We start from the raw sequence: 13967 nt of genomic DNA, 5'->3' as shown, positions 1-13967 counted from the left end.
TCGTAGGGAGCCCCAGGATCTGCTAATAGTTAAAAGAAGATGGCTTGACGTGCAAGATGGCATGTAACGCTCCTAACCCCCATAACGTGAAGCGGATCGGCCATCGCTAGATCTTAATTTTCCAGTTTAGAAAACTGAAGTGAACTTTACCCACATGACTGTACTTCTGCCAGGCAAGGAGGTTGCACAACATAATGATTCATAGAAATCCATAAACACAGATTTCAGTGTTAAAGAACATCAGATTTATGGTTTCATAAGAACGTGTAAAAGCATTTTCCTTGCTGAAGCTTTGCTTTTGGGCACAACAGCTTACGACCCCGCAGGCGCCGGCCCTTTAAATCACATTTCATGGTTGATAACTACAAGAAAACCATGTACATTTTATGACTGGGTCATCCTCTACAGCAGTGTTTCCCAACCAGGGTGCCTCCAGCTGTGGCCCAAACTACAACTCTCAGCATGCCCGGACAGCCTTTGGCTGTCCGGGCATGCTGAGAGTTGTAGTTTGGCCACAGCTGGAGGCACCTTGGTCGGGAAACACCGCTCTACAAATTAATGGATCTGAAATACATTACAGTTATTGGCTAGGTTCATACTATGGAATCTCCAGTTAGAAGAAAAAACATTTTTGCCGGAAATTCCAAAGGTGGTCGCCACTAGAGATGAGCGAACTTACAGTAAATTCGATTCGTCACAAACTTCTCGGCTCGGCAGTTGATGACTTTTCCTGCATAAATTAGTTCAGCTTTCCGGTGCTCCCGTGGGCTGGAAAAGGTGGATACATTCCTAGGAGACTCTTTTCTAGGACTGTATCCACCTTTTCCAGCCCACCGGAGCACCTGAAAGCTGAACTAATTTATGCAGGAAAAGTCATCAACTGCCGAGCCGAGAAGTTTGTGACAAATCGAATTTACTGTAAGTTCGCTCATCTCTAGTCGCCACCAACAGCTCTAGGACCACGTGGACATTGATGTTCCCATAGAAAGCAATGTAATTCACTAAAATAATGAGCAAAATCACTATTTCAGCAACAGAATTTCAGAGGGGAAACTCCATCGCTGTAATTGTGCAATGGGATTTCAAATCTGAACTCTTCTTGGAAATTCTGTAGTGTGAAAAGGGCCCTTAGGCTAAGTTTCCACTTGGTTTTTTCTGGCAGTTTTTGGATTTCTGTCACTGCAGTTTTTGAGCCAAAGTCAGAAGTGTAATCAAAAGAAAGAGGACATATAAAGGAAGGACTTACACTTCTCCTCCCTTATGGATCCACTTCTGACTTTGGCTCAAAAACTGCAGTGGCAGAAATCCAAAAACTGCCAGAAAAAAAACCAAGTGGAAACTTAGCCCAAGGGTACGTTCACACAAGCCGCTGAAGGACCCTCTGTATTCTGCCTTCACATGTGCTTGCTCGGAGCAGCAATACGCCGCTACGTGCAGACGCACTGAAGCGATGTGTGAGTCGCCGCACATGTACGGTGTACCCGCACACATCGCGGCCGCGCTCCCTGCTCATTGAGCTAGGCCGAGAGCTGCCGCGAAGTGCGAGTATACTGCGCATGCGCGCGGCGACTCGCACATTGCACTGTGTCTGCTCGTAGCGGCGTATTGCTGCTCCGATCAGGCACATGTAAAGGCAGACTACAGAGGGTAATTCAGTGGCGGATCTGCAGCGTATAATCCGCTGCAAATCCGCTCGTGTGAACATTTCCTTAGGGTATGTTTACATGTGCATGTTTTCTGCTACCCCTTGCAGTCGACAGGCAGTGTGTTGCCGTATTTTCTGTTTTGCCGTGGAATGTGTTACATGACCAGCACTTTCCAGTGCCAGACTAAGACAGCTCTATTGGCTGACATGTGCTCACCCGCCCCTTACATTGGTTCTTGTCGGGGGTTGGGGGGGTGCGTGTCATGTGACCACAAATATGCTGTCTCAAGCACCGTTCCCTTCAGTGCGAGTTCGGCTACCACAGCAAGAGGACGTCTCCTACTGTGATAGCCGAAGCAACATGGCTCCAATGTTATTCGCGCTTCGGCTGACTGACATTACATTCATTCCCTGCTATGGGGGCAGTGTGCCCGTGGGGGGGGGGATCTCAGCGCTATGGCTGACATTACATTCATTCTCTGCTATGGGGGCCGTGCGTCCGTGGGGGGGGGGGGGATCTCAGCGCTATGGCTGACATTACATTCATTCTCTGCTATGGGGGCCGTGCGTCCGTGGGGGGGGGGATCTCAGCGCTTTGGCTGACATTACGTTCATTCCCCGCCATTGCGGGGCATTGTGGGGAGGATTTACATAGTGCTGACAGGAACCAATGGTAGGAGGCCGGTGTGTGCGTGTCAGCCAATGGAGCTGTCTTAGTCCAGTACTGGAGAGTGAAGAGTCCTGTTACACATACCACGGCAAAACACAAAATCTGGCACTGCAGCGGCAAAAGCTGCAGCAAAAACCCGCACATGTAATCGTACCCTAACTCTATTTTGAACAATTAGAAAGCAACATGGCCATAGCTTATCTTCTTTGCGACACCTTCAGGCAATTTTTGCACAAATCAAACCACAAAACAGGCGGGTTTTATGGCTTTTACAGGTAGCATTTGTTGCGATGGCATTTGCAAAGTTGAAGAGGGATGCAGCCGTCTTGCAACTCTCCCAACAACTCTCTGCTGCGGTCACTATGTCCAGTTTGGATCATGCACTTACCTGGAATGACTGCTGATTCACCAAGCTATACACCAAGATGAAGCCCTGCCCATTCTTAATGTACAAATCCCTCATGGAGGCAAACTGCTCTGTGCCAGCTGTGTCCAGGATCTCCAACACAGACGGTGAAGAGTCCACTTCGATCTCTTTGCGGTAGAAATCCTCAATGGTGGGGTCATACTTCTCAATGAAGGTGCCCGTCACAAACTGTACAGTCAGGGCCGATTTTCCAACCCCTCCGCTGCCCAACACCACCACTTTATATTCCCTCATGGGCCCAGCAAGGCAAACCGCTCACACACTACGTCACAACGGAGTTAGGAGGGTGCTAGTGTGCAGGATGGAGATTAAACGTGGTCATATCCTCTTGTACCATAAAGTGTCTTCTGGAGGTGATCTGTCAGACGGTATGGGGTTCAGTCAAGTAGCAACAGGAGAGGGGGGGGGAGCAGCTTACTTCACGCAAACAAAAGAAGAAAAGAAAAAAATACACATTAGAAAATAGGTTTTTACCAATTTAAATTACAGCTCACATTTAGATAAAACCCCCAAAAATCTAAAAAATTACAAAAAACACAAACAATTTAAATAAATCAGAATACACGTGGCACTTGCCACCATTCTTACAATGGATTCTAGAAGTGTCCAGCCTTGTGCCCTATATTAGGGCTCAGACATTGAGTAATTCCATAGCCATAATACATACCGTATTTTTTGTCCTATAGGACGCACCGGCGTATAAGACGCACCCAATTTTTAGCGGCAAAATCCAAAAAAAATAAAGATTTTGAACCCAATAGTGGTCTTCAACTTGCGGACCTCCAGGTGTTGCAAAACTACAACTCCCAGCATGCCCGGACAGCCGTTGGCTGTCCGGGCATGCTGGGAGTTGTAGTTTTGCAACATCTGGAGGTCCGCAGATTGAAGATCACTGCATAGGAGATAATACTCACGTGTCCCCGCCGCTCCGGACCCGTCACCGCTGCCCTGGATGTCGCTCCATCGCTGTCGCCGTGTCTCCGTTGCTCCGGAACGTCTTTGCGGCCGGCCGGGTGTCCTCGCTCTCCATCGCCGCCATCACGTCGTTACGCACGCCGACGCACGTACGCGACAACGTGATGACGAGGAAGGAAAGCGCCGGCCATACAGGGGATCCCTGAATGGAGAAGACACCGAGGAGGCAGGTAAGGTCCCTCCCGGTGTCCTGTAAGCACTAACCCGGCTATTCAGTCGGGCTGTTCGGGACCGCCGCGATTTCACCGAACAGCCGGGTTAGTGTCAGTTTCCCTTCAGACGCGGCGGTCAGCTTTGATCACCGTGTCTGAAGGGTTAATGCAGGGAATCATCGCGATCGGTGATGTCCTGTATTAGCCGCGGGTCCCGGCCGTTGATGGCCGCAGGGACCGCCGCCATAGGTGTGTATTCGCCGTATAAGACGCACCGACTTTTCCACCCCAGTTTTGGGGAAGAAAAAGTGCGTCTTATACGGCGAAAAATACGGTAGTTCCAAGGGCACTCAGCTTCTTCGGTGAGAATAAGGTGTATCACTGTATGGCAACATATACTGCACAGTATTATGGGGCCATATGGATGCCATGTGCACAGACCCTTGTGTCTAGTCATTCTAAGGCTATGTTCAGATGGCAGAATTATCCCGCTGGGAAATTCCGCTGCAGCAGAGTCTCCTTGATTTCAATAGGATTCTGCTACACTGTGCACACGGCGGAATGTTTCTGTTCTCCTAACTAGAGATGAGTGGAGTTACTCGATTCGATTCGTCACAAACTTCTCAGCTCGGCAGTTGATGACTTTAGCCTGCATAAATGAGTTCAGCTTTCAGGTGCTCCGGTGGGCTGGAAAAGGTAAACACAGTCCTAGGAGAGAGTCTCCAGCCACCGGAGCACCTGAAAGCTGAACTCATTTATGCAGGATAAAGTCAGCAACCGCCGAGCTGAGAAGTTCGTGACGAATCGAATCACTGTAACTTCGTTCATCTCTAATCCTAACTCCAGCGTCGGCAGAAAGCATAGACATGTCTATTCTTTCTGCCAATTCCGCTTGGAAACGCATTGCCGTCTATGAGGCGGCAGATTTCCGAGCGGTCCTAGCACCTGTCAGAACATACAAATGTGCGGAGCGAGTACCCGCCCGTGTTTTCCGGGCTGACTTTCTGCACACATTTTGCGAACATGGACTAAGGCTGTAGAAGAGCGTTTTGAAAGCAGTGTGCCGCCAGCTGTTGCAAGACTACAACTCCCAGCCTGCGCGGCAGTCTCTGGAGGTGCTCCTTGTTCAGCAGTAGTAACATTGCAATAAAGAGTCATTGTTCGGCCTAGGATTTTCTCCTCCGATTGTTTGCTAAACAGACAGAGCTGGGATGTACTGTATACTGGTCAGGAGGGTGCGGTCCAAGATCTAGTAGGGGAGCAAAGCTGTCACATCAACAAAAGCCACAGCGACAGTCACAGTGAAGACGTACATGATATACAAACATTAAAGGGGTACTCCGCCCCTGGCTTCTTATCCCCTATCCAAAGGATAGGGGATAAGATGTCAGATCGCCGTGGTCCCGCTGCTGGGGACCCCCTGGGGATCGCTACTGCGGCACCCCACCATCATTACTGCACAGAGCGAGTTCGCTCTGTACGTAATGACGGGCGATACGGGGGGACGGAGCAGCGTGACGTCATGGCTCTGCCCCTCAAGACATCACTGCCCGTCCCCTTAAAGCAAGTCTATGGCAGGGGGGCGTGACAACCGCCACGCCCCTTCCCATAGACTTGTATTGACGGGGGCGGGCCGTGGCGTCACGAGGGGCAGAGCCGTGACGTAACGATGCTCCGGCCCCTGTATCGCCTGTCATTAAGCACAGAGCGAACTCGCTCTGCGCAGTAATGATAGCGGGGTGCTGCAGCAGCGATCCCCGGGGTCCCCAGCAGCGGGACCCCGGCGATCTGACATCTTATCCCCTATCCTTTGGATAGGGTATAAGATGCCTAGGGGCGGAGTACCCCTTTAATAAAAGCTACACGTACACCTTCCCCCTGAGCAACAACTACAGAATACGTCGCACCATCCTGACTGATGCCCTTCCACTTCATAATACAGCACCCAAAGACCATCCATATTAGGAATCAAGTGGTCTTCCATGGTAGTGGTCTCCTCAATGGGGGGAGATTTATCAAAACCTGCCCAAAAGGAAAAGTGGCTGAGTTGCCCATAGCAACCAATCAGATCGCTTCTTTCATTTTGCACAGGCCTTTTCAAAAGTGAAAGAAGCGATCTGATTGGTTGCTATGGGCAACCCAGCAACTATTCCTCTGAACAGGTTTTGATAAATCTCCCCCTTTGTTTCCCGCTTAGAAAGCGAAGGCATATTGGTAGGATATGTTATCACTTTATGACTATTTATGAGACCCACACCAATCTTGAGAATGGAGGAGACGCAGCAATGTCTGTGGGTCCCCTTCCGCTTTTTGGCCCGCACAAAAGACGTCAGCAACCGGGCTGTACAGGGAACAAAAAGTGATTCTATTCACTTGTACAATGGGGCCACAAATAAATTCCGTGTACATTCAGGTGGCCTGGAGCAGCGCCCTGAAGGGTAAAAGCCAGGAGAGGACGCGGCACTACACCAGTGCTGCATCCCCTACATCAGGGGTCAACAACTCAGTCCTAAAGGTCCCCAACAGTTGGGGACCACTGTCCTACATGAGTGTGCCTCCAGCTGATGCAAAACTACAACTCCCAGCATGCCCGGACAGCCTTCGGCTGTCCGGGCATGCTGGGAGTTGTAGTTTTGCAACAGCTGGAGGCACACTGCTCTGCATAATAATGAGGGTTCTAAGAGTAAAGTGATGGGATATCCCAGCAATATATGCCATGACTTTATTAGAAAGGAATACCACTTTAAGAGTTCCTGTCATTTGGAAAAACTTTTGTCAAAAGTTTAGATCACACTGGGTCGCCCTCCTGAGACCCACTGCAATCGCAAATTACAGCGGGGTGACGTGCGCAACAGCGCGCGCCTCACTCCCCTGCTATCACTCAAACCCAACTCATTTACCATAGACTGTAAAGGTATGTTCACACTGCGGAATCTCCGCTGGCTGAATTCCGTGAGCGGCCGCCGTCAAAAATACTATGGCGATAGGACCGAGATGCACTGCGCCGTCACCACTGACGACTAGGCAGTACTCGCGGAATTCCGTGCAAAGAACAAACATGTTCTCTTTCTTTGCGCGGGACTATTTCAGTGGCGGAATTGTCCGCCTCTGAAATTCCGCAGTGTGAATGGGTCTCGTGAAAGACCCATTCACACTGATGGTACTGTTTACTGCACGGAATTCTACTCGCAGAATTCCACAGTCTGAACGTACCCTAATGCAGTAAATGATTTGAGTGGGGTGGCCAGGCAGGGAGCGAAGTGAGCTGCGGAGCACTTCAGTGTTTTAACTTGTCATTACAGTGGGAATACACAACCTAGAGATCAAAGACTTAATTGATCACGACGGCCCCATCATTGTTTTCCCAGACACACGTGTGCGGCCGTACCTGGTACTGAAGCTCAGCCTGTTGGGGGGGGGGGGGGGGGGGGGGAAGAGATCATTGACCGGCGGTGGTCACATGTAAACACAGCTTCAGATCCGAATCAGGATATCCGGAACCCAAGGTATGTTACTTAAAATAGAGGCAGACTTTTAGAAGGCCAGGTCTCTGTCTGTCACTGACCTTTAGCCCAAGATCTAACAAACTGGTCATGAAAAAGTTGCAAAATAATCACGGCTTTAAAGATAAAGTCAGCAAACAGAAAGAGGAACCGAAAAAGAACAAAAATCGGTGCACAACAAACAAGTGGAAAGCTCTTTTATCTATGATTCATCTAATGGATTTTAATAGATCCCATTGACTTACAATGAGAGAGAATTAAAAAAAAAATAAATAAAAACACAAAATACACTGCTCAAAAAAATAAAGGGAACACTAAGATAACACATCCTAGATCTGAATGAATGAACTAATCGTATGAAATACTTTCCTCTTTACATAGTTGAAAGTGCTGACAACAAAATCACACAAAAATTATCATTGGAAATCAAATTTATCAACCCATGGAGGTCTGGATATGGAGTCACACTCAAAATCAAAGTGGAAAACCACACTACAGGCTGATCCAACTTTATGTAATGTCCTTAAAACAAGTCACAATGAGGCTCAGTAGTGTGTGTGGCCTCCACGTGCCCGTATGACCTCCCTAAAATGCCTGGGCATGCTCGTGATGAGGTGGCGGATGGTCTCCTGAGGGATGTCCTCCCAGACCTGGACTAAAGCATCCGCCAACTCCTGGACAGTCTGTGGTGCAGCGTGGCATTGGTGGAGGGAGCGAGACATGATGTCCCAGATGTGCTCAATCGGATTCAGGTCTGGGGAACGGGCGGGCCAGTCCATAGCATCAATGCCTTCCTCTTGCAGGAACTGCTGACACACTCCAGCCACATGAGGTCTCGCATTGTCTTGCATTAGGAGGAACCCAGGGCCAACCGCACCAGCATATGGTCTCACAAGGGGTCTGTGGATCTCATCTCAGTACCTAATGGCAGTCAGGCTACCTCTGGCAAGAACATGGAGGGCTGTGTAGCCCACCAAAGAAATGCCACCCCACACCATTACTGACCCACTGCCAAACAGGTCATGCTGGAGGATGTTGCAGGCAGCAGAACGTTCTCCACGGCGTCTCCAGACTCTGTCATGTCTGTCACATGTGCTCAGTGTGAACCTGCTTTCATCTGTGAAGAGCACAGGGTGCCAGTGGCGAATTTGCCAATCTTGGTGTTCTCTGGCAAATACCAAACACCCTGCACGGTGTTGGGCTGTAAGCACAACCCCTACCTGTGGACGTCGTGCCCTCATACCACCTTCATGGAGTCAGTTTCTGACGGTTTGAGTGGACACATGCACATTTGTGGCCTGCTGGAGGTCATTTTGCAGGGCACTGGCAGTGCACCTCCTAGCACAAAGGCAGAGGTAGCACTCCTGCTGCTGGGTCGTTGCCTCCTTCACATCTCCTGATGTACTGGCCTGTCTCCTGTTAGCACCTCCATGCTCTGGACACGACGCTGACATACACAGCAAACCTTCTTGCCACAGCTCGCATTGATGTGCCATCCTGGATGAGCTGCACTACCTGAGCCACTTGTGTGGGTTGTAGACTCCATGTCATGCTACCACTAGAGTGAAAGCACCGCCAGCATTCAAAAGTGACCAAAACATCAGCATAGGGACTGAGAAGTGATCTGTGGTCACCACCTGCACAACCACTCCTTTATTGGGGGTATCTTGCTAATTGCCTATAATTTCCACCTGTTGTCTGTTCCATTTGCACAACAGCATGTGAATTTGAGTGTCAATCAGTGTTGCTTCCTGAGTGGACAGTGTGATTTCCTTTATTTTTTTAGATTTAGAGAGAGATAGATAGAGATATATATATATATATATATATATATATATACACACACACACATATTTCTTGCATTATATATATATATATATATATATATATATATATATATATATATATATATACTTTTTTTTTTTTTTTTTTTTTTAATGACAGTGATGGGCACCAGGAACGGAATCTAAATTGGGGTGTGAACATCCCCTTATTTACTATGACATTTAAGGTATATGGCACAGCTCCTACATTGTTCATGACTCTTCCCTGTAGGAGAGCAGGAAAGTCTCCTGTATATCCGAGAGGTCACAGGCTGCAACACTCCTGCAAAAAGAATGAGCAGTCGGGTGGAGCACTCATGTGAGCCCCTCGGGCAGTAAGAAAGCATCCTAGGCCCGCTTCAATGGAGAATATGGTTTTGTTGAGTGCTGTGGTTTCTCTATATTAGTTAATGGGGAAAAAAAAAAAACACATCTGTTCAGTAAAACTGCATTCTGTTGCACTTGCTGGATCCAACAGATGCACATAGGATGAACCTCAAAGGCTTTCATCACATGGTAAAGGGGTAGCCCCATTTCCAAATGTGATCCCCCCCATCTACAGGATAGGATCTAACAAGCTGATCTTGGAGGGTCTAACTGCTGAGAGCCCCACTGACCGTAACTCAATTGACCCCTGAATAAATGAAGTGCATGGTCAGCGCTTCAATTATTCTCTATGGGGCTTCTGAATATTGCCAAGCTCAGCCCCAACGCACCTTACCCAATATCTTCAGGGGACACTTTTCCTTTGTTCTTGAGATCAGTGGGGGTCAGCGTTTCCCAAACAGTATCTTTAGCTGTTTCAAAACTACAACTCCCAGCATGCCCGATGTAGTGTTACAACAGCTGGAGGCACACTTGGAAATAATGGGATAGCAGTGCATTTCTGAGCAGAGAGGTGCTAGAGTCTAGATTCACAGATTGCGGTGGGTCTAACCATCAGCTCAGCCCATAACAAGCTATGACCCACATGGCTTCTGCCTGTCCAGATATGTTGGCATGTCATTGACAGTTTCACAATGTATAAGTGAGATACAAATCGTGACGTGACCATTACACGGTATTGGGGAACGTGGAGAATCCAAGCTCAGGGCTCCCTACAGGAGACCATGGGCCAGCACACCGGAAGGGGTTACCACCATGATGCCAATCTAAATGGGGGCAATATATATCTCCACATCCCATACCGTCACACCCTACACGACCTTATATAGGACAATATGTAATCTGGGGGCACAGAAATAGGGTTGACCAGTGACTGCTGACTTTCCTATTACAGAGACCAAGTCTGAAACACTAGTGATCTACAAACTTTGGACCTCCGGCTGCTGCTAAACTACAACTCCCAGCATGCCCAGACAGGGCATGCTGGGAGTTGTAGTATTGCAACAGCTGGAGAGCCACAGTTTGTAGACCACTGGTATACACCATAGAAGAAGGCAATGGTGGCCAGGACTGTACCATAAAGTACAGGATCGGGGGGTGGGGGTATAAGGATACTTAGGGTCCAGAGGTGTATGCTGAGCCCCCTATCTCCTCCTCCCATTTACTGCTGCCCAGGGGGGTTCACATGACACTGAGGTGAGGGACACACATACAATGCAGCATTATAATGCATAAGAAGACTGGGGGGACAGTATATAGCACACCCCTGCAGGCATCTCTCAGTAGTGCAGTCCTAATACAGGGGTGCAATGTACAATGTAGAGACAGGGTATAGCACTGGACCATACCATGAGGGGGAAGGGGGGGTACTAATAACAATAACAACAACAACAAATAACAGCACACACAGCCCCCCTCCTCGCACACTGCAGTAATACAGCAGCCCATCCCGTCCCCCGTGTAGATATAAGGACGCTGCCCCCGCACAGCTCACCTCTCCTGCGCTCAGGGTGGGTCCCGGATCCTCCGGAGCTCCGGAAGTACAAACCAGGGCTCCAGCGGATGTGGAAGGGTAGCGGCTGGTTCCTATCCTCTAGAAGGAGCTGACGTCACAGGTCACATGGCGGTGACTTCAGCACTGTGTGTGAACGCCTTGGAAAGGCTACGGATGGGAGGGAGATTCAAAGCGAGCAGGAAGGAGGATTGTGGTGTGCCCCGAAATATCATGGGTCAGTGTTTCCCAAGCAGGGTGCCTCCAGCTGTTGCAAAACTACAACTCCCAGCATGCCCGGACAGCCGTTGGCTGTCCGGGCATGCTGGGAGTTGTAGTTTTGCAACAGCTGGAGGCACCCTGCTTGGGAAACCCTTCTCTGGGTCATGGCGTGTGGGCGTGCTGGGTTCACACGGCGCGGTTGTTTTAACATGCACTTGCGGTTTTGCAATGCGGTAATTGCGAGTTTGTTTTTTTTACCCTCAGGTGAAACATATTTTAACCCCTTGACGACTCAGAAAATTTAAATTTTTGCCTATCTGGCGGGGTTTCAATTTGAACCCCTTAAGGACTCAGGGTTTTTTTTTCCGATTTTGCACTTTCGTTTTTTTCCTCCTTACCTTTAAAAAATCATAATTCTTTCAATTTTGCAGCTAAAAATCCATATGATGGATTATTTTTTGCGCCACCAATTCTATTTTGCAATGACATCAGTCATTTTACCCCAAAATCTACAAGGAAACGGCAAATAAAATCATTGTGCGACAAAACTGAGGAAAAAACACAATTTAGAAAATTTTGGGGGCTTCCGTTTCTACGCAGTACATATTTCAGTAAAAATGACACCTTATCATTATTCTGTAGGTCCATACGGTTAAAATGATCCCCTACTTATATAGGTTTGATTTTGTCGGACTTCTGGAAAAAATCATAACTACATGCAGGAAAATGTATACGTTTAAAATTCTCATCTTCTGACTCCTATGGCTCATTTTTTGCGCCGTGATCTGAAGTTTTTAACGGTACCATTTTTGCATTGATTGGACTTATTGATCGCTTTTTATTTATTTTTTCATGATGTAAAAAGTGACCAGAAATACGCTATTTTGGACCTTGGAATTTTTTTTGTGCGTACGCCATTGACGGGTGCAGTTTAATTAACAATATATTTTTATAATTTGGACATTTCCGCAGGCAGTGATACCACATATGTTTATTTTTATTTACACAGGTTTTTTTTTTTTTTTTTTTTTTTTAAATGTGAAAAGGGGGGTGATTCAAACTTTTATTAGGGAAGGGGTTAAATGATCTTTATTAAAGGAGTAGTCCAGTGGTGATTCAGTGGTGAGCAACTTATCCCCTATCCTAAGGATAGGGGATAAGTTGCAGATCGCGGGGGGTCCGACCCCTGGGGCCCCCCGCGATCTCCTGTACGGAGCCCCGACAGCCCGCTGGAAGGGGGCGTGTCGACCTCCGCACGAGGCGGCGGCCGACACGCCCCCTCAATACAACTCTATGGCAGAGCCGAAGCGCTGCCTTCGGCAATCTCCGGCTCTGCCATAGAGATGTATTGAGGGGGCGTGTCGGCCGCCGCCTCGTGCGGGGGTCGACACCCTCTATCTCGGCGGAGAGCCGGGGCCCCGTACAGAGAGATCGCAGGGGGCCCCAGCGGTCGGACCCCCCGCGATCTCAAACTTATCCCCTATCCTTAGGATAGGGGATAAGTTTTTCACCACTGGACTACCCCTTTAACTTTTTTTTTTTCACTTTTTTTTTTTGCAGTGTTATAGCTCCCATAGGGGGCTATAACACTGCACACACTGATCTGTTACATTGATCTATGTTATCCATAGGATAAAATAGATCAATGATTCTGCCTCTTGACTGCTCATGCCTGGATCTCAGGCACTGAGCAGTTATTCAGCGATCGGACACCAGGAGGCAGGTAGGGGACCCTTCTCGTGTCCTACAGCTGTTTGGGACACCGTAATTTCACCACGGCGGTCCCAAACAGCCCACTGAGCTAGCCGGGGGTAGTTTAGTTTCACTGTAGATGCAGCGATCAACTTTGAACGCTGCTTCTAAAGGGTTAATAGCATGCAGCACTGCGATCAGTGCCGTGCGCTATTAGCCACGGGTCCCAGCCGTTGTTAGAGACCAGGCCCGACCCGCTATGGCCCCACGTTATAGAAAGGGAGCGGACACGGGCCGTACAGCTACACCCTTGGTCCTAAGGCTAAGTTTCCACTTGGTTTTCTTCTGGCAGTTTTTGGATTTCTGCCACTGCAGTTTTTGAGCCAAAGCCAGAAGTGGATTCAAAAGGAACAGGACATAAAATGGAAGAACTTACACTTCTCCTCCCTTATGGATCCACTTCTGACTTTGGCTCAAAAACTCCACTAGCAGTATTCCAAAAACTGCCAGAAAAAAAACTAGTGGAAAGTTAGCCTTAACAGGTTAAAGCGTACCTGTCATAGTGCAAAAAAAAAGAAAAAAAAAGTGCTATGTTACTCAGGACCCAATCCTGATCATGTGCATATCATTTTTATGTGTCTCGGACCTATATATCCAGAGATATAAGCATTTATCTGCTGGTGAGTTACTTTTTCATTGTGCAGGCTGGAGGGGGCGTGTCAGTCTGTCTCCCTCACAGGAACAAGCCTGTGCAGTCAGCCAATCAGTACTCTCTACTCTGTAACCCTTTCCTCTCTGGTTTTATGCTGTGTCATGTGTCAGAGGAAGATACTTGGAGCTTGTCTGCAGTAATCAGAAGATATTATGGTGAATTCATAACAGGATAAAATGTATAAATATAAGAATAGATCTTTATAAAATTAGTGCAAGCATTTTTTAGATAAAAGTACAGCATTTTTATGAATACATGTTCTATCTGTTT

General features: G+C 48.1%; 1 protein-coding gene across 2 annotated transcripts in view; it reads right to left on the bottom strand.

Annotated features, from left to right (window-relative positions):
* Window positions 1-11348, bottom strand: part of RAP2C (RAP2C, member of RAS oncogene family) — a 29997-nt gene extending 18649 nt beyond the window's left edge. The window contains exons 1-2 of one of the 2 annotated variants that reach the window (XM_056539278.1): window positions 11075-11348; window positions 2704-3159 (exon numbers count right to left, since the gene is read on the bottom strand). In XM_056539278.1, coding sequence (XP_056395253.1) covers window positions 2704-2976 — 273 coding nt within the window. In that variant the 5' untranslated portion in view covers window positions 2977-3159; window positions 11075-11348. Of the gene's footprint in view, window positions 1-2703; window positions 3160-5776; window positions 5795-11074 lie in introns of those variants that run through there. The other variant, XM_056539279.1, reaches the window with a different exon arrangement.
* Between the last annotated feature and the right edge of the window lie 2619 nt (window positions 11349-13967).

Source organism: Hyla sarda, chromosome 9 (assembly GCF_029499605.1).
Source record: "Hyla sarda isolate aHylSar1 chromosome 9, aHylSar1.hap1, whole genome shotgun sequence".
In the NCBI taxonomy this organism is placed as follows: Eukaryota; Metazoa; Chordata; class Amphibia; order Anura; family Hylidae; genus Hyla; species Hyla sarda.
Note: the sequence above shows the minus strand (reverse complement) of the source record. Positions and strands in the feature narration are given on the sequence as shown.